At 44.6% G+C, this 21,077-nt stretch overlaps 1 protein-coding gene across 1 annotated transcript in view; it reads right to left on the bottom strand.

The window, feature by feature from the left end:
- RFX7 (regulatory factor X7) overlaps nt 1–21,077 on the bottom strand; it is a 134,423-nt gene that overhangs the window by 30,392 nt on the left and 82,954 nt on the right. Inside the window, exons 3-4 of the mRNA XM_038750244.1 lie at nt 6,130–6,212; nt 4,393–4,515 (exon numbers count right to left, since the gene is read on the bottom strand). Coding sequence (XP_038606172.1) covers nt 4,393–4,515; nt 6,130–6,212 — 206 coding nt within the window. The remainder of the gene's footprint in view (nt 1–4,392; nt 4,516–6,129; nt 6,213–21,077) is intronic.

Raw genomic sequence — 21,077 nt, 5'->3', positions numbered from 1 at the left:
AAGCTGGGAGAGAATACATAGGTGGGAATTAGACACAGTCCCTGTCCCCCAGGGGGTTCCCATTCTGGCTCAAGCGCTTAGTACAGTGCTTTGCACACAGCCAGAACTCAATAAATGTGACTGAATGAATGGTCCAATCGTGACAAACAGTGTGTTTGATGCAGTTGTGAGTCTTGCCAACTACACTTCCATATTTTTGGGCGAAGTTGCTCCGCAATTATGCTCGTTTGACATTTGCAACCCACAGCACATTCAAGATTCAGGCTTTGCCCACTGAAGTTCCTACAGCACAGATTCATAATTTTTTGAATTACTGGGAGAAGTTGAAACCTGACCCCAAGATCTTCCCATCTGAAAACAAGTCGATTTGACAGACAGTCACCGGGTGCAATCGGCCTCATTTCTTTAATTCTGGAATATTTCTCTCCGGATAGCTCAGTGTAGGGGCGGTCACTCTAAGGCTAGAAGGATCCATTCAGTTGGAACCCCGATCTAAGTCACTGATTTAATCCGCTGCGTATTATTACAACCTCTGGAGCTGTGGAGGAAATTCCAATTATCCTGTGTCTTGTCTTACGCTGTCGAGTCGTCTCCAAACCATATCGACGCCATGGATGTAGCTCTCCCAGAACGCCCCACCTCCACCTGCAATCATTCTGGTAGTGGATCCATAAGGTTTTCTTGGTAAAAATCTGGAAATGGTTTACTGTCACCTCCTTCCTTGCAGTAAACTAGAGTCTCCACCCTCGGATTTCTCCCATGTCGCTGCTGCCCAGCACAGGGGAGTTTTGACTTGTAGCAGATATCCTTCCACTCGCTAGCCACTGCTGAAGCTAGGAATTGAATGGGGATGCCTCTGCTTGACTTTCCCTCCCGGAGTCAAGACTGGGTACCAATTGCATATTTTCAGGGCTAAGCTTTGGGTTTGGCTCGTGAGGAGACTCGCTCCCGGTTTTCCACTGGCCGCTCTACGGTTTAGTTCTCCGGGGTGTCTGAGAGAGGCTTGGGTAAGCTCAGTCAGCAGGGAATGCCGTGGCTGCTGCAAACTTCCCAGTGGGATTCCCAAGCGCTCATGGCCCCAACCCCCAGCGGCTCGGATGTGAAAGGGGAATATGCTTCGGTTTACTCGGGCAAAAGCGCCCGGCGACATCTGGGTGTAGCGTGGGCTGGTAAAGAGAGAAAGAGGAAAGGAAGTTCAGCGAATCACCTCCCCTCTTCTCAAATTGAAGGTCCTTGATGCGTTCATTCCTCCATAGCAATGTTTGCAAAAACTCATTCTTCCCCGGAGAAGGGGGAGAGTAGAGTGGTCTGTTTTAATAAACTAAAGGTGGGTTCTGGATTTTTTGATCGAGTTGGACATATGGATGCCTTCAGGAGAGGAAATGGCCATTCAGGATCAAAACCGCAATCAGAAGCGAGGGGTGATACCTCTCCCTGGCCTTCCGCGATACCTCATTCTCATCAAAGAGATGAGATGCTTCAAAGAGAGAAGCAGCGTGGTTAGTGGAAAGAGCACGGGCTTGGGAGTCGGAGGTCATGGGTTCCAATCCTGACTCCGCCATATATATGCTGTGTGAACTTAGGCAAGTCACTTCACTTCTCTGCGCCTCAGTTCCCTGATCTGTAAAATGGGGATTAAGACTGTGAACTTCACATGGGACAACTTGATTAACTTGAATCTACTCCAGGGCTTAGAACAGTGCTTGGCACATAGTAAGCGCTTAACAAAAACCATTATTATTATTATTATTATTACTATCAAAGAGAATCTGGGTTTGAAATGCTCCCGAGGTTATTTTACTTTGGTCTCATTAGAAAACCTCGGCAGTGCATAAGACTGTGAGAAATACGACACGGGGGGGAAGATCAATACTCTGCTCCTCTTAGCAACTGTTTCTGAAAGTACAGATGAGGAACTTGGAGGAATGATGAAGCACTTGCCCTCCTTGACATTACTCCTTATTCATTCATTCATTCATTCAATTGTATTTATTGAGCGCTTACTGTCGCAGAGCACTGTACTAAGCGCTTGGGAAGTACAAGTTGGCAACATATAGAGACGATCCCTACCCAACATTGGGCCCACGGATGTGCCATTTATCGTCCGTAACTTTCCCATTTATACATACCCTGTGTTCAGAGATAATGTCACTGATGGTGACTATTGACCCGTGTGTATGAAAAGGCAGAGCATGCATAAGCTTATCTATGTGACTGCATACTTTCCTTTTCCTCATTTGTATTTATGCCCTTGATCTTTCGCTTCCGCCATTTTATAACAGCAGTAGTAAAAGTATGTACTGAGCAGCCACTTCGTTCAATACACTGTACTACGCCCTGAGGAGAGTATAACAGATACAAGAGACTCATTCTGCGTCCGTTTGTCTCACGCCCTTTATTCGCCCCTCCCTCAGCCCCACAGCACTTAGGTCAACATCCCTAATTTATTTAGTTATATTAATGTGTGTTTCCCCCTCTAGAACGTAAGCTCTTTGTGGGCAGGGAACACGTCTACCAACTCTGTTCCAGGGTACTCTCCCTAGCGCTTAGTATAGTGCTCTGCACCCAGGAAGCGCTCAAAAAATAGGATGGATTGATTTAACTTGGCTCCGCCCACTAGACTGTAGGCTCTTCAATGGCGATGACTGTGTCGCTTCCCTTCTAGGACATGTTCCAACTGCTTAGTACAGTGCTTTGCACACGGGAAGTGTCCAGTAAACGCTGCCACCGCTGCAGTATCGACCGGTCCTTCCGGGCTGTGCTGATGTGTCTGTTATCTTCAGGGCCTGGCACTTGTTTTCAGTTTGGCCTTAGTCTCAGAAATCCTTCTGGAGCTTTAGCTCAAAGAAGTTACTCTTTTACTGATAGTAACACGACAAGCAGACAAGCCTCAATGACTGAGTCTGTACTTTAACTTGAAAGGGTTTCCTCCATCTCAGCTCACTAGTCACGAGCTGTGGGCTAGACCACTTTCATACATTCTAACCACGTCCCACTGCCAAAGCAGGGTTGAGATGAGTAGCGTTGCTTTCCGGGGCTTCGTCCGCAAGGGATTCTTCTCGCTTCTCGATACGGGGGGTGGCACGTACAGAATACCGATGGAGCCAATGATGTTGTGATAACCGCAGTCATCCAGACATCTCGGTCATTATACTTCACTTGGGTCTGAAGCCTGATGTCATGAGGTCACGGGGTTCTGTCCGATCGCCTCTCGAAGGTCATAAAGGCCTTTCAAATTCATTGCCCTCCTTCCTTGTCTGCCAGTGTATCACCAAAGGGTGTGTTTCCTAGGCGGCGGCGTTTTGGGATGGCACGCCGTTTCATGTTACCTTGGAAAGACTTTCGGTCATGCCTAAGGTTTACCTGGTGCAGGATGAATATTGCCTCATTTTTCTTCAGATTCTTGATCCACAGGAATGGACTGGCTCTGTGTGGGGGGGTGGGGAGCTGGAATCACCTGCACGTCTTCTTGTGTGTGTTAATTGTAGGCCACAGTTATCTGCACTAAGGAGTCCCGAGTAACTACCTCTAAGGCATTCCATGAGACAAAAGCAAAAACAACACAAGACAAAGTAACAACATACGAGCACAATGGAGGGCAATCTTTGTGTGTGTTTGTGGGTAGTCTGAAGGGACTATGGGTCTACATTGGCCTCTTCAGCCACAAAGATACCTAGGGAAAAAACTTCACTCTCAGTGGCTTCATCTTCAAATTTGAAAGGCCTAAAGAATATGCCTAAAAGTACCGAACCTACCACACTATATATGAGGCTACGGTAATCTGAAAAGTTAGCCCTGACTCTTAAATCCTCTCTGTGATGTTCACACCCCTCCAACTGCTGTGGACAGGGAACAAGTCTATCACCTCCATTGTACTATACTTTCCCATGCACTCAGTACAGTGCTTTGCACGCAATAAGCGCTTAATAAATACCACCGACTGATTGCCTGATCAGAGCGACTTGCTTTTCTTTCGAAAGTCCAACGTTCTGCATAGGATTTACTGAACTTCATATCGTTTTTGTCTACAACAGCCTTTTGGGAGCTCATCCTTATCTAACCCCATAATTTACCATTCATTCATCCGAGATACGCGAGAAAATGTTAAATGGTTGTAACCTGAGTTTTAAATTTTCGAAAGGAACAGCGAATGCACTCTTTTCCTTGCTCCTTCCTCCCTGTCCCCTTCCAAGGCAGTGTCAAGGAAATGGGGGCAGGGACTACGTCTTCTTGACGGAGCACTCCACAGTACTACAGGCTAGTATTCCATCTACAACTCCTGGGTTCCTGTATCAGTGCCACACAGCCAGGAGATATTACTGAGGAAGTAAACTCTGTTACTTCCTGACTTAGAAGCCATTTCCACACCTGATGCAGGTCCAATTGACTTACTTGTACTCATCATAGACTTCTTGTTTGGGGAGCGAAGTCTCGGGATGTTCTTCCAAGGTGTTTCGAATCCACGAAAAGGCGTGCATTTGCTGTGCCCGGCTCGATGACATGGAACTCTGATCGCTAGCCCCAAAACAATAAAATACTTTAGATCAGCTGAACCGTTCCTTATGTCGATTTATAAAATAAAATAAAAAATCCACCCCCCAAACCCAGCTCAATTAAATGTCTCCCCAAATTACCAACCAGTAGCATATGGAAACATGGATTGTTCCTTTGATAAATGTCAGATTCTTTTCAAATGCAAATGTTTTTGGAAGGTAACCATCGAATAATCTTTCATTCCACCCCAGTGTGCCCTCTTCCTTTTTTCAACAGAAAGAATGACTTTAGATGTATACAGATACCTAATTCAACTACTGGTTTACTGAGCTGTTATTCAATTTGCTACAGAGTTATAAAAGGCAGAGTATAGAAAAAGAAACTCCCAACTCAGAGGACTCATAAATTTAAAAAATTACAATAGCCTGGGGTGATTAGGGTGGAAGGGTTTGCATTTTAATTTACCTTCTTCTTTGACCCCTTTCTACATATTGTTTAACAGGGAAGGATGAATTATTACTGACAGCCCATGGAAGATGGGAATTTCTGACAGAGAGGAGACTCAAGAATCAGAAGCTAAAACTACTTCCAGGGCAAGCTTTGGCATGAAAGAAAAGGTAGTTAAGATATTGGCAATGAAAAATAGTATGGAAAATTACTGTCACCAATTGGAGGAAAATACAGGAAGTCAAATGGGAAATAGAGAACCGGAGAAAGCACACTGAAAGACCAGAATGGTAAATACCTTCCAAGCTAGGCAAAAAGGTAGAAAGGTACTTTTACGGCAAAAGTAGGAACCAATTAAAGATACAGGACAAGGGGTGGAAGCCTCCACAAAAATATAAGTTTGGGAGGCGTAGCAGACAGAAGAATTAGCAATGGTGAGATAACAGGAAATAAAGAAGAGGAGTTGTAAACGTTTTTATTAAGTTTACAATAAAGCGCTTATCTATTAAGCACTTACTACGGTGCTCTGCACACAGTAGGCGCCCAATAAATACGACAATGAATATTAAGTGCTTATGGCAAACAGAGCACTGTACTAAGCACTGGAAAACAAAAGAGAGGTAGGCATTAGACACAGTCTCTGCCCCTGGGGGAGAGGGGAATGGTGACGTGAAGTCAAAACCAAAGTTTGGAGGCTCCTGTGGCTAATGAGCTCAGAATTCAACCATTCGAGAAGCAGCGTGGCTCAGTGGGAAAAGCATGGACTTTGGAGTCAGAGGAAATGGGTTCAAATCCCAGCTCCACCAACTGTCAGCTGTGTGACTTTGGGCAAGTCACTTCACTTCCCCGGGCCTCAGTTACCTCATCTGTAAAATGGGGATGAAAACTGTGAGCCCCCCATGGGACAACCTGATCACCTTGTTACCTCCCCAGCGCTTACAACAATGCTTGGCACATAGCAAGCACTTAATAAATGCCATCATTATTATTATTCTATTTCCTTTGGGGAATCTGATCAGGAGAGGGGACGCTCAGGAAATTTCAGAGGCTCAAGATAACAATGTTGATGGTAAAGTAGCAGATTTTCCTATCTCCACATGGAACAAAAATTCATGACCCATGGCCAGGGCCGTCCCGATAGCATGAGGGCCAAAATATGGCAGGGTCAAGAACCAGGAAGAGTGATACCTTTTCTCTCCATTGCTAGGACCAGAAGGCAGCTGAAGGTAGAGGTAGAGTTTCTCTAGGTCTGTAAACTTCTCAACTTCTTGCTAAACGAGAAGAATGAAAAAGAACATTTTGAGAAAAGTAATTGGGAGAATAAAAATAGGAATTCCACAATAATCAATACGTTAGTGAAAAATCAACTGCTTTATATTTAGCTGTCTTGAATTGAACAATTTAACCGTGACAAATAAAATGTATTGGACTTTCTTTTCGTCAACGCCTAAGGAGCCGAAAATTGAGTTGCTCGACTCCTGAAAAAAACAAAACATTAAAGCAAAATCAGTAACTTATTAATTCTTAACCCCAAGAATATGCACATTTCGGGTCAGTACATAATTTCTCCGGTGATAAAGCACAGGCAGGATAGTAAAACTGCCTCAGCTCAGGGAAGACTCCAAAGACGCTAAAGGGCAATAAAAATAATTGGAATAATTATGGTATTTGTTAAGTGCTTACTATGAGTCACACATTGTTCTAAGCACTGGGACAGACGCAAGGTAATCACGCTGGACACAGTCCCTATCCCACATGGGGCTCACGGTTTTAATCCCCATTTTAGAGATGAGGGAACTGAGGCGGAGAGAAGTTAAGCGACTTGCCCCAGGTCACGCAGCCGATAAGTGGAGCAACCGGGATTGGAACCCAAGTCCTTCTGACGTCCAGGGTTCTAATCCCGGGTCCGCCACTTGAAGAGTTACAATGAATCACCACTACTGTAGGAAGGATATGGCTACCAGAAATAAAAATCCAGTCAGTTCTCCTATAATGTGGGGTTGCATTCTTCAAGAACCTCACATGAAGGAAAACTCACATTTTTGCCCTCAGCATCCCAGGCCTGATGGCATATTCAGATATGTTCCTGTTTCTTCACACACCAAATCAACTGTGTTCCATCCGAAAAGTGTTAACCAAAGAACCTTCCCTAATGTTGCCTCTGCACTCTATCCAAAACGCGTTCGTAAAACATGCCTTGTGGCCGAACTATCACAATAATAATAATTATGGTATTTGTTAAGTGCTTACTATGTGCCGGGCACTGTACTAAGCACTGCATCACGATGCGGACGCTTCACATTACTTTAGATGAACAGGATGACAGCCAAACTCCTTTAGGCTAAAGGTGAGTTGCATTTTCAGGAGTTTTCCAAGAGAAAGAAACTAAGTACCTTACACAACTACCCATCATTTTCCCCTCCAAGCTTTATTAGGATATTAACATCACTATAAATATTACCACCTACGCTTTGGAGTATTAGGAAACACAAACACCAAGATGAAGTGAGTATTTTTTTCAGGCCTGCAATATGGTTAAGAGGCAGAAGAAGAAACAGAACTGAAGTCTTTACGTCCAATTTACCTGGCAGATAGATAGGAAGGGAATAGCATGTTTTGTTTTGTTTTTACTGTATTTTTTAAACATTTTCTTTGTGTCAGGCACCGTACTAAGCACTGGGGCAGAAGTGCTCTGCACACAGTAAGCGCTCAATAAATACAATTGATTGATTGATTTAAGTACAGTGCTCTGCACACAGTAAGCGCTCACTAAATACGACTGAATGAGAGTATAAGGTAATAATAATAATAATAATGATGGCATTTGTTAAGCGCTTACTATGTGCAAAGCACTGTTCTAAGCGCTGGGGGGGATACAAGGTGATCAGGTTGTCCCATGTGGGGCTCACAGTCTTCAGCCCTATTTTACAGATGAGGAAACTGAGGCACAGAGAAGTTAAGTGGCTTTCCCACAGCTGACAAGTGGCTGAGCCGGGATTAGAACCCACGACCTCTGACTCCCAAGCCCGCGCTCTTTCCCCTGAGCCACGGGTTGGACACAGTCCCTGTCCCATATAGGGCTCACAGTCTTAATCCCCACTTTACAGAGCAGCGACGTGTCTTGCCCAAAGTCACACAGCAGACTGGTGGCGGAGCCAGGATTAGAATCCAGGACTTCTCGCTCCCAGGCCCGTGTTCTGTTCTCTAGGCCATGCTGCTTCTCACTGAGTGTTCACTGTACCAAGCACTTGGGAAATCAATCAATCAATCAATCAATCAATCAATCAATCGTATTTATTGAGTGCTTACTGTGTGCAGAGCACTGTACTAAGCGCTTGGGAAGTACAAGTTGGCAACATACAGAGACGGTCCCTACCCAACAGAGGGCTCACAGTCTAAAAGGGGGAGACAGAGAACAAAACCAAACATACTAACAAAATAAAATAAATACAATAGATATGTACAAGTAAAATAAATATATAAATAGAGTAATAAATATGTACAAACATATATACATATATACAGGTGCTGTGGGGAAGGGAAGGAGGTAAGATGGGAAAGTGCATCAGAAGATGACGTTCAATCCCGCTTTAATGGAGGAGACAAACATATTTAGAGACAGGGGAATCAGAATGATTACACTGACAAACAATTACGATCGACCAATTGGTATTTAGTTGAACCCATCGTATTTACTGAGTGCAGAGCACTGTACTAAGTGCTTGGGAGAGTACGATACAAACCAGTGGTCGAGTGGGCTGAAGAATATACGCCACGGACGATATCTCACAGAGGCAGAAATGGACTAACATGTCCATGGTGAGTGCCATGCTGTAACGGAGTCACTACCCATCCGGGCATCCTTTGGTGTGTCGTCCCCCAAGGCGCCCAGCCAGAGAGACCGGCGGGCACCGTGCCACCTGTTGACTGGAGGCTGTCTGTGGGCAGGGGATCGTGGCTACCATCATCATCAATCGTATTTATTGAACGCTTACTGTGTGCAGAGCACTGTACTAAGCGCTTGGGAAGTACCACCTACTGCTTAGACGGTAAGCTGCTTAGAGAAGCAGCGTGGCTCGGTGGAAAGAGCCCGGGCTTTGGAGTCGGAGGTCACGGGTTCAAATCCCAGCTCCGCCAATTATCAGCTGTGTGATTTCACTTCTCTGGGCCTCAGTTCCCCCATCTGTAAAATGGGGGTGAAGACTGTGAGCCCCCCATGGGACAACCTGATCACCTTGCAACCTTCCCAGCGCTTAGAACAGTGCTTTGCACATAGTAAGTGCTTAAAAAATGCCATCATTACCACATCTAATCGCCTCTTACTTTCCCAAGCACTTAGTCCAGTAGTCTGCACACGGGGGCCGCAACATCCTTCCCCTCCTCACTCTGGATCGCCGTCGTTCTCCCCTCTCTCCCTGCCCAGGGTCCGCTGGGGCGCGGGGGGAGTAAAGGAGGGGTGCTTGCGACGGTGCCCCCATTACAGGGGGTACAAGCTCCCTCATCATCAGCTTTAAAGCACTCAATCGCCTTGCCCGCTCCTACCTTACCTCACTACTTAGCTACTCCAACCCAACCCGCTCACTTGGCTCCTCTGACGCCAATCTTCTCGCCATACCTCCATCTCGTCTACCTCGCTGCCCATCTCTCGCCCTGTCCCTCCCTCCTCAAAGCCGACATTCTCCCCACCTTCAAAGCCTTACTGAAGTCCATCTCCTCCAAGAGGTCATCCCTCATTTCCTCTTCTCCCTCTCCTTCTGCATCTCTCTTGCGCTAAGATTTCCACTTTTTATTCCCCCCACCCTCAACCTCACAGCTCTTATATACACAGCCACAATTTATTTGTTTTTATTAATGTCTGTCTCTCCCTCTAGACTGTGGGCAGGGAACGTAACCTACCGACAACGCTACAATGTATTCTCCCAAGCGCTTAGTACAGTGCTCTGCACACAATAAGCACTCAATAAATACCACAGATTGACTGAATAAATGCCACTGATTGACTGGCCATCTCTAAATTGATGCCAAAATGTTTCCTATTATTAGTCTTTAAGGCCAACATATTGTCTGTCTTTGCCTCGAGATTCTCTGAATAATTGCAGCGAGATACCACACTTAGTACAGTGCTCTGCACACAATAACCACTCAATAAATACCAGAGATTGATTGAATAAATGCCACTGATTGGTCATCTCTAAATTGATGCCAAAATGTTTCTTATTATTAGTCTTTGCAGGCCAAGATATTGCCTGTCCTTGCCTCGAGATTCTCTGAATAATTGCAGTGAGATACCACACTTAGTACAGTGCTCTGCACACAAGAAGCACTCAATAAATACCACAGATTGACTGAATAAATGCCACTGATTGGTCATCTCTAAACTGATGCCAAAATGTTGCTTATTATTAGTCTTTAAGGCCAAGATATTGTCTGTCTTGCCTCAAGATTCTCTGAATAATTGCAGTGAGATACCACACTTAGTACAGTGCTCTGCACACAAGAAGCACTCAATAAATACCACAGATTGACTGAATAAATGCCACTGATTGACTGGCCATCTCTAAATTGATGCCAAAATGTTTCTTATTATTAGTCTTTACAGGCCAAGATATTGTCTGTCCTTGCCTCGGGATTCTCTGAATAATTGCAGTGAGATACCACATTTAGTACAGTGCTCTGCACACAAGAAGCACTCAAATACCACAGATTGACTGAATAAATGCCACTGATTGACTGGCCATCTCCAAATTGATGCCAAAATGTTTCTTATTATTAGTCTTTACATGCCAAGATACTGTCTGTCCTTGCCTGGAGATTCTCTGAATAACTGCAGTGAGATACCACACTTAGTACCGTGCTCTGCACACAAGAAGCACTCAATAAATACCACAGATTGACTGAATAAATGCCACTGATTGACTGGCCATCTCTACATTGATGCCAAAATGTTTCTGATTATTAGTCTTTACAGGCCAAGATACTGTCTGTCCTTGCCTCGAGATTCTCTGAATAACTGCAGTGAGATACCACACTTAGTACAGTGCTCTGCACACAAGAAGCACTCAATAAATACCACAGATTGACTGAATAAATGCCACTGATTGACTGGCCATCTCTACATTGATGCCAAAATGTTTCTGATTATTAGTCTTTACAGGCCAAGATACTGTCTGTCCTTGCCTGGAGATTCTCTGAATAATTGCAGTGAGGTACCAAGGATGTTATTACTACCTAATTTATTTTTATTTGTTCATGGTGGCAATAAGCAATTACATCCAATGAATATAAACGGGTGTAAATGACATAACTTTCTTACATATGCACATTCGTGTACCTCAATTCCTACTGTGTTTTGAATTAATATGTAGAGCTAATTTGATACAAACAGCTTCATTCCCTCATTCAATCTCTACCCGTTCCCATTCAGAGCCAATACATCCCTACCTCCCGGCTATTTCTGTTCAGCGAACCAAATCTCCAATCCACTTCAAGGAGAGCAATATTATTCCCCTTTTTAAAGCGAGCTGAGAGGAGATTAGAAGAGTCTTTTCAAAAGAGATCCCGTTCTTAGAGAGACTCTAGCCCTGAAGGAAATTCAAAGCAGTGTGGCTTAGTGGATAGAACAGGGGCCTGAGGACGTGAGTTCTAATCCTGGCTTGACCTAGGACATCACTTTATTTCTCTGTGCCTCGGTTACCTCGTCTGTAAAATGGGGATTGAACCTGTGAGCCCCACGTGGGACAGGGACTGTGTCCAACCCGATTTGCTTGTATTTACCTCAGTGCTCGGTACATTGCCTGTCACATAGTAAGCGCTTAACAAATATTCATTCATTCAATCGTATTTATTGAGCGCTTACTGTGTGCAGAGCGCTGGACTAAGCGCTTGGGAAGTCCAAGTTGGCAACATATAGAGACGGTCCCTACCCAACAGTGGGCTCACAGTCTAGAAGGGGGAGACAGGGAACAAAACCAAACATATTAACAAAATAAAATAAATAGAATAGATATGTACAAGTAAAATGAATAGAGTAATAAATATGTACAAACATATATACATATAAACAGGTGCTGTAGGGACGGGAAGGAGGTAAGACGGGGGGATGGAGAGGGGGAGAGGAAGGAGGGGGCTGAGTCTGGGAAGGCCTCCTGGAGGAGGTGAGCTCTCACTGTGTGCAGAGCACTGTACTAAGCGCTTGGGAAGTCCAAGTTGGCAACACATAGAGACGGTCCCTACCCAACAGTGGGCTCACAGTCTAGAAGGGGGAGACAGGGAACAAAACCAAGCATATTAACAAAATAAAATAAATAGAATAGATATGTACAAGTAAAATAGAGTAATAAATAAGTACAAACATATACACATATATCCAGGTGCTGTGGGGAAGGGAAGGAGGTAAGATGGGGGGATGCAGAGGAGGAGGAGGGGGAGAGGAAGGAAGGGGCTGAGTGTGGGAAGGCCTCCTGGAGGAGGTGAGCTCTCAGTAGGGCCTTGAAGGGAGGAAGAGAGCGAGCTTGGCGGATGGGCAGAGGGAGGGCATTTCATTCTATTCATGCCAATCTACTCATACAGCCTCGTTCTTGTCTTTCTCGTTGCTAACCTCTTGCTCTCACCATCCCTTCTGCCAGCAGCTCCCTCCTCCTCCTCCGGCAAACCACTGCTCTCCCCATCTTCAAAGGCCCTTTTGAGATCACATCTCCAAGATGCATTCCTGATTAATCCCTCATCTCCACATCCTGTTTCCCCTGCAACTGTTATATCAGCACGTCTGGGTCCCCTCGGTGCGTGGGTATACACAATTCCCACTCCCCCTTCTAGACTGTGAGCCCACTGTTGGGTAGGGACCGTCTCTACATGTCGCCAACTTGTACTTTCCAAGCGCTTAGTGCAGTGCTCTGCACACAGTAAGCGCTCAATAAATACGATTGAATGAATGAAAGGATGTACATTTGTTTACACTCTATTGCTTCAGCGTGGCCTAGTGGGTAGAGCACGGACCTGGGAGATGGAAAGACATGGGTTCTAATCCCGGCTCTGCCACATGCCCGCTGTGTGATCTTGGGCAAGTCATCCAGCAAGGCACTGTGCACACAGTAAGCGCTCAACAAATCTGATTGAATACAAACAGTAGCAGTAATATTCATAGTATTTATAGAACACCCCCTGAATGCAGTGCACTATACTAAGTGCTTGAAAGGCATAACATAAACACGCAGCATGCTATTATTCATTCATTCATTCAATCGTATTTATTGAGCGCTTACTGGGTGCAGAGCACTGTACTAAGCGCCTGGGAAGTACAACTTGGCAACATATATTGCCATAACATAACATATTACTGCTAATAATAATTATAACATTAGTTAATGGACGGCTATGAGCCAAGCACTGTACTGAGCGCTGGGGTGGATTCAAGATAATCAGGTCGAATACAGTCCCTGTCACACACAGTCTAAGAGGGAAGGTGATGGGTATTTAATCCCCATCCCTCCCACTCTGCCCTACCTCCTTCCTCTCCCCACAGCACTTGTATATATTTGTACAGATTTATTAATATAGTTTACTTGTACAAAATTACTATTCTATTTAGCTATAATTCTATTTATTCTGACAGTTTTGACACCGAATGTCTCTATATGTTGCCAACTTGTACTTCCCAAGCGCTTAGTACAGTGCTCTGCACACAGTAAGCGCTCAATAAATACGACTGATGATGATGTTTTGTTTTGTTGTCTGTCTCCCCCTTCTAGACTGTGAGCCCGTTGTTGGGTAGGGACCGCCTCTATATGTTGCTGACTTGTACTTCCCAAGTGGTTAGTACAGTGCTCTGCACACAGTCAGCGCTCAATAAATACGATTGAATGAATGAATGAATAATTCTCATTTTCAAGATGATGAAATAATAATAATAATGGCATTTGTTAAGCGCTTACTATGTGCAAAGCACTGTTCTAAGCGCTGGGGAGGATACAAGGTGATCAGGTTGTCCTACACGGGGCTCACAGTCTTAATCCCTATTTACAGATGAGGGAACTGAGGCCCAGAGAATAATAATAATAATAATGGCATTTGTTAAGTGCTTATTACGTGCAAAGCACTGTTCTAAGCACTGGGAAGGATACAAGGTGATCAGGTTGTCCCATGTGGGGCTCAGAGTCTCAATCCCCATTTTACAGATAAAGTAACTGAGGCCCAGAGAAGTGCAGTGACTTGCCCTAAATCACACAGCTGACAAGTAGCAGAGCCGGGATTTGAACCCACGACCTCTGAGTCCCAAGCCCGGGCTCTTTCCACTGAGCCATGCTGCTTCTCAGAGAAGTGAAGTGACTTGCCCAAAGTCACACAGCTGACAATTGGCGGAGCCGGGATTTGGAACAGAGGCCCAGAGCTGGTGACTTGTCCAAGGTCATGTAGATGGCAAGAGGCAGAGCAGGATTAGAACCCAAGTCTCTTGGCTCCCAGACCTGTGTTTTCTCTCCTAGGCCATGCCCACAAGGAATTACCTGATAATTATTATTACGGTATTTGTTAAAGCCTGGGGTAGGTACAAGTTAAATCAGGTTGTACAATACCCCTGTCCCTCGGTGTACTCACAGTCTAAGTATGAAGGAAACGTGCACTGAACCTCATTTTACAGATGAGGGAACTGAGGCACAGAGAAGTTAAGTGACTCATCTAAGGTCAAACAGCCTGCAATTGGCAGAGCCGGGATTCGAACCCAGGTTCTCTGACTTCCAGGCCGTTGTCCTTTCATTCATTTAATCGTATTTATTGAGCGCTTACTGTGTGCGGAACACTGTACTAAGCGCTTGGAAAGTACAATTTGGCAACATACAGAGATGGCTCCTACCCAACAACGGGCTCACGGTCTAGAAAGAGCACAGGTTGTGGAGCCAGAGGTCATGGGTTCAAATCCCGGCTCTGCCACTTAATAATGATAATAATACTACTAATAATAATGGCATTTATTAAGCACTTACTATGTGCAAAGCAGTGTTCTAAGTACTGAGGAGGTTATAAGGTGATCAGGTTGTCCCAAGTGGGGCTCACAGTCTTGATCCCCATTTTACAGATGAGGTAACTGTGGCCCAGAGAAGTTAAGTGACTTGCCCAAAGTCACACAGCTGACAAGCGGCAGAGCCAGGATTTGAACCCATGACCTCTGACTCCAAAGCCCGTGCTCTCTCCCATGAGCCACGCTGCTTCTCAAGCTGTGTGACTGGGCAAGTCACTTAACTTCTCTGTGCCTTAGTTACCTCACCGGTAAAATGGGGATTGACTGTGAGCCCCCCGTGGGACAACCTGATCACCTTGTAACCGCCCCAGTGCTTAGAACAGTGCTTTGCACATAGTAAGGGCTTAATAAATGCCATCATTATTAGAAGGGGGAGACAGACAACAAAACAAGTAGACAGGCGTCAATACCATCAAAATAAATAGAATTATAGATATATACATATCATTAATAAGATAAATAGAGTAATAAATATGTACAAATACACACAAGTGCTATGGGGAGGGGAAGGGGGTAGGACAGAGGGAGGGAATGGGGGCGATGGGGAGGAGGAGCAGAGGAAAAGGGGAGGCTCAGCCTGGGAAGGCCTCCTGGAGGAGGTGAGCTTTCCACTAGGTCAGGCTCCTCCTCCAATTGGTGGGAGAGGAGGGGAAACAGAGCCGGAGATCTTCACGGCAGTGGAATCAAAATAAAGAAAACTGAATGCTTGAAAACACCTATCAGAGAAGCAGCGTGGCTCAGTGGAAAGAGCCCGGGCTTAGGAGCCACGGGTCGTGGGTTCTAATCCCGGCTCCGCCGCTTGTCAGCTGTGTGATTTTGGGCAAGTCACTTCACTTTTCTGGGCCTCAGTCACCTGTAAAATGGGGATGAAGACTGTGAGCCCCACAAGGGACAACCTGATCACCTTGTATCCCCCCCAGTGCTTAGAACAGTGCTTCGCACAGAGTAAGCGCTTAACAGATGCCATCATGATAAATAATAATTATAATATTTATAATAATACAATATATTATATTACATAATATATTCTCTATTATATCTTCTCTATTATAATAATATAATATAATATAATTAATATAATATAGCATAATATAATATAATATATAATATATATTCTCTATTATATCTTCTCTATTATAATAGAGAAGCAGCATGGCTCAGTGGAAAGAACCCGGGCTTTGGAGTCAGAGGTCACGGGTTCAAATCCCGTCTCCGCCACTTATCAGCTGTGTGACCTTGGGCACGTCACTTTTTAGACTGTGAGCCCACTTTTAGACTGTGAGCCCACTGTTGGGTAGGGACTGTCTCTATATGTTGCCAATTTGTACTTCCCAAGCGCTTAGTACAGTGCTCTGCACATAGTAAGTGCTCAATAAATACGATTGATGATGATGATGACAACTTCTCTGTGCCTCAGTTCCCTCATCTGTAAAATGAGGATGAAAACTGTGAGCCCCACGTGGGACAACCCAATCACCGTGTAAACTCCCCAGCGCTTAGAACAGTGCTTTGCACATAGTAAGCGCTTAATAAATGCCATCATTACTATTATTATTAATCTAAATAAATGCTGCGGGTCTTCACATACGAATACATAAGTGCATCAGGTGACTGAAGGACCGTCACATCTGAAAGGAGGGGAGGAAGAGAGATAATTCCTCTGGCCAGCCACAAAGCTCGGCGTTAACTTCTACTTTTTGAGGGAATAATTCTGGTCACTTCGTCTTCTGTATAACTGAGCTCATTTGTCCACCAAGTCGTTCCAAGCTACCCAACCTCAGTCGAGTCCCACCAAACCCTCCGGAAAACACCTTCTTCCTTCCATTCTGAATTCTCAGCACCTTTGATTTCTCTGCCCGGTCAGCGCTGTAGTCAGCACCAGAATTAGTTGAGAAGAGACGGACTCCCGGAGTCGAAGAGATACCGTCAGCAAAGCCGCACCTGGAGGCCGGGCACCATCCTCTAAGAGGCTGCTCTTTAGGCACGCTCGACGAAGACTGTGAGCCCGTTGTGGGCAGGGACTGTCTCTATTTGTTGCTGAATTGTACTTCCCAAGCGCTTAGCACAGTGCTCTGCTCACCGTAAGCGTTCAGTAAATATGGCTGAGTGAATGACTGCATGGAGAGCGATGGATGGAGAGACCTCCAAGGATAGTCCATGGGGGTTCCCTTCCTGGAGAATCAATCGTATTTATTGAGCGCTTACTGTGTGCAGAGCACTGTACTAAGCGCTTGGGAAGTACAAGATGGCAACATATAGAGACAGTCCCTACTCAACAACGGGCTCACAGTCTAAAAGGGGGAGACAGAGAACAAAACCAAACATACTAACACAATAAAATAAATAGAATAGATATGCACAAGTAAAATAGAGTAATAAATATGTACAGACATATATACATCATCATCATCACCATCAATCGTATTTATTGAGCGCTTACTATGTGCAGAGCACTGTACTGAGCGCTTGGGAAGTACAAATTGGCAACATATAGAGACAGTCCCTACCCAACAGTGCGCTCACAGTCTAAAAGGGGGAGACAGAGAACAAAACCAAACATACTAACAAAATAAAATAAATAGAATAGATATGTACAAGTAAAATAGAGTAATAAATATGTACAGACATATATACATCATCATCATCATCATCAATCGTATTTATTGAGCGCTTACTATGTGCAGAGCACTGCACTGAGTGCTTGGGAAGTACAAATTGGCAACATATAGAGACAGCCCCTACCCAACAGCGGGCTCACAGTCTAAAAGGGGGAGACAGAGAACAAAACCAAACATACTAACAAAATAAAATAAATAGAATAGATATGTACAAGTAAAATCGAGTAATAAATATGTACAGACATATATACATCATCATCATCATCATCAATCGTATTTATTGAGCGCTTACTATGTGCAGAGCACTGTACTGAGCGCTTGGGAAGTACAAATTGGCAACATATAGAGACAGTCCCTACCCAACAGTGGGCTCACAGTCTAAAAGGGGGAGACAGAGAACAAAACCAAACATACTAACAAAATAAAATAAATAGAATAGATATGTACAAGTAAAATAAATAGAGTGATAAATATGTACAAATATATATACAGGTGCTGTGGGGAAGGGAAGGAGGTAAGATTGGGGGATGCAGAGGGGGACGAGGGGGAGAGGAAGGAAGGGGCTCAGTCTGGGAAGGCCTCCTGGAGGAGGTGAGCTCTCAGCAGGGCCAGCAGCTTTGCCTAGTGGAAAGAGGCCGGGCCTGAGAGGGAGAGGACCTGGGTTCTAATCCTGGCTCTGCCACGTTTCTGCTGAGTGACCTTTGGCAAGTCACTTCACTTCTCTGCGCCTCTGTTCCCTCATCTGCAATATGGGGATCCAATCCCTTTCTCCCCTACATTTCTATCCTATTTTATTTTGTTGGTATGTTTGGATCTGTTCTCTGTCTCCCCCTTTTAGACTGTGAGCCCACTGTTGGGTAGGGACTGTCTCTATGTGTTGCCAATTTGTACTTCCCAAGCACTTAGTACAGTGCTCTGCACATAGTAAGCGCTCAATAAATACGATTGATTGATTGATTGATTAGACTGCGAGCCCCAGGAGGGACGTGATAAACCTGCATCTAACCTAGTGCTTAGTACAGTGGTAGGCATACAGTAAGCGCTCAGTAAATATGACTGACGAATTCCAAAGGCAGCCTGGCTACTGTAGGAGCTCTCTCTTACTACAGTTTAAGTAACAGGCTAAACCCCCCAATTTAACCTTTCACTGAGTTTAATTAAATCTGGGTTGTCCAGGCCAGACTTAACGGAGGAAATCACCAGATCACCAGAGATTTGGTAGATTGACGAAAAAAGCTTCATCCCTCTCTTCCTGAGGAGCAGTGTGGTAGAGAAGCAGTGTGACTCAGTGGAAAGTGTAAGGGCTTTGGAGTCAGAGGTCATGGGTTCAAATCCCGGCTTTGCCACTTGTCAGCTGTGTGACTTTGGGCTTTTTCTTTGCTTCGATTAAGTGGCTGCCTATGCCGAGATCTTGATTCTTGAGGTTTTTTCCATCTCTGAAAGACTGGGTTTGTAGCACGCTGGGATCTCCATTTGGTCTAGTAGATATTTACGATCCATTTTGGGGTCGCAAATCATAGTAATAAAACACCCGTTCTTCCCCCCACTTGTATTGTGGGTTCCCGGTGGGACAGGGGCTGAGTCTGAACAGATTATCTTTTCTAACTCAGAGTTTAGCATATTGCTTTGGCATGGACTAAGTGCTTAATACTATTATTATTAATATTAATGACAATAACAATAACTATTACCCAACCAAAAATCTGAATGAAGGCTACTGCTTTCCTAGTGTACCCCCAGATCTCTCTAGCAGGCAGGCAGCTTTTGACCCCTCGCCCCCTCTCCATCCCCCCCATCTTACCTCCTTCCCTTCCCCACAGCACCTGTATATATGTATATATGGTTGTACATATTTATTACTCTATTTATTTATTTATTTGACTTGTACATATCTATTCTATTTATTTTATTTTGTTAGTAGGTTTGGTTTTGTTCTCTGTCTCCCCCTTTTAGACTGTGAGCCCACTGTTGGGTAGGGACTGTCTCTATACGTTGCCAATTTGTACTTCCCAAGCGCTTAGTACAGTGCTCTGCACATAGTAAGCGCTCAATAAATACGATTGATTGATTGATTGATTGATTGAAGCTTTCTAGCTTCAAAGGGACTAACTATGTTTGCAGTGTGGCTTAGTGAAAAGAGCCGGGGCTTAGGAGTTAGAGGACATGGGTTCTAATCCCGGCTCCACCACTCATCTGCTCGGTAGCCTTGGGCAAACCACTTCTCTGTGCCTCAGTTACCGCACCTGTAAAATGGGGATTAATGATGATGATGGCATTTATTAAGCGCTTACTGCATGCAAAGCACTGTTCTAAGCACTGGGGAGGTTACAAGTGATCAGGTTGTCCCACAGGGGGCTCACAGTCTTAATCCCCATTTTACAGATGAGATAACTGAGGCACAGAGAAGTTAAGTGACTTGCCCAAAGTCACACAGCTGACAATTGGCAGGGCTGGGATTTGTGAGCCCCATGTGGGACAATCTGATCACTTGTAACCTCCCAAGCGCTTAGAATAGTGCTTGGCACATAGTAAGTGCTTAACAAATACGATTATTATTATTATTTTTATTATTATTATTGAAGAGCTGGCAGGGCTACTTCTCACCAATGTAGGTTTTCTACATTTTGTATTGAAAAGATACTTTCTTTTGTTCAAAAGAGAATTGCTCCACATGAGAAAAATGGAGATAAATATAGAGGGAGAATCAGGCACCGTCAACAGGTGGTCTGAGTTGTCAGACGTCGCAAGCGAAAAAGCAGCAGCCTGGCCTAGTGGAAAGAGCACGGGCTTGAAAGTCAGAGGATGTGGGTTCTAATCCCCAGCTCTGCCATTTGTCTTCTGTGTGACCTTGGGCATGTCACTTAACTTCTCTGGGCCTCAGTTCCCTCATCTGTAAAATGGGGATTAGGACTGTGAGCCTCACGTGGGACAACCTGATTACCTTGTAACAACTCCAGTGTTTAAAACAGTGTTTGGCATATAGTAAGCACTTAACAAATACGATAATAATAATTAATAATAATAATAATAATTATTATTATTATCACGGGCTGGAAGTCCCAGTTCTGCCAAATGCTTTCTCTGTGATCTTGGGCAAGTCACTTAAGTTCTCTGTACCTCAGTTCTCCCATTTTCCCTCCTACTTAGACTGTGAACCCCATGCGGGACAGGGACTGCGTCCAACCTAATTCATCTCGACAGCATTTGAAACAGAGTAAGCACTTAACAAATTCCATTAAAAAAAAAATGATGAAGCCTGACTGCTGAGGGGATTCATCAAGAGGAAAAAAAAAAATCAAAGTTCATCATGAAGAGGAGATACAGAGAAGCAGCGTGGCTCAATGGAAAAGAGCCCGGGCTTTGGAGCCAGAGGTCATGGGTTCGAATCCCGGCTCTGCCGCATGTCTGCTGTGTGACACTAGGCAAGTCACTTCACTTCTCTGAGCCTCAGTTACCTCATTTGGAAAATGGGGATTAAGACTGTGAGCCCCGCGTGGGACAACTTA

Source organism: Tachyglossus aculeatus, chromosome 8, assembly GCF_015852505.1.
Source record: "Tachyglossus aculeatus isolate mTacAcu1 chromosome 8, mTacAcu1.pri, whole genome shotgun sequence".
Lineage (NCBI taxonomy): Eukaryota > Metazoa > Chordata > Mammalia > Monotremata > Tachyglossidae > Tachyglossus > Tachyglossus aculeatus.
The sequence above is the reverse complement of the archived record's forward strand: the minus strand, read 5'-3'. Positions and strand labels throughout refer to the sequence as shown.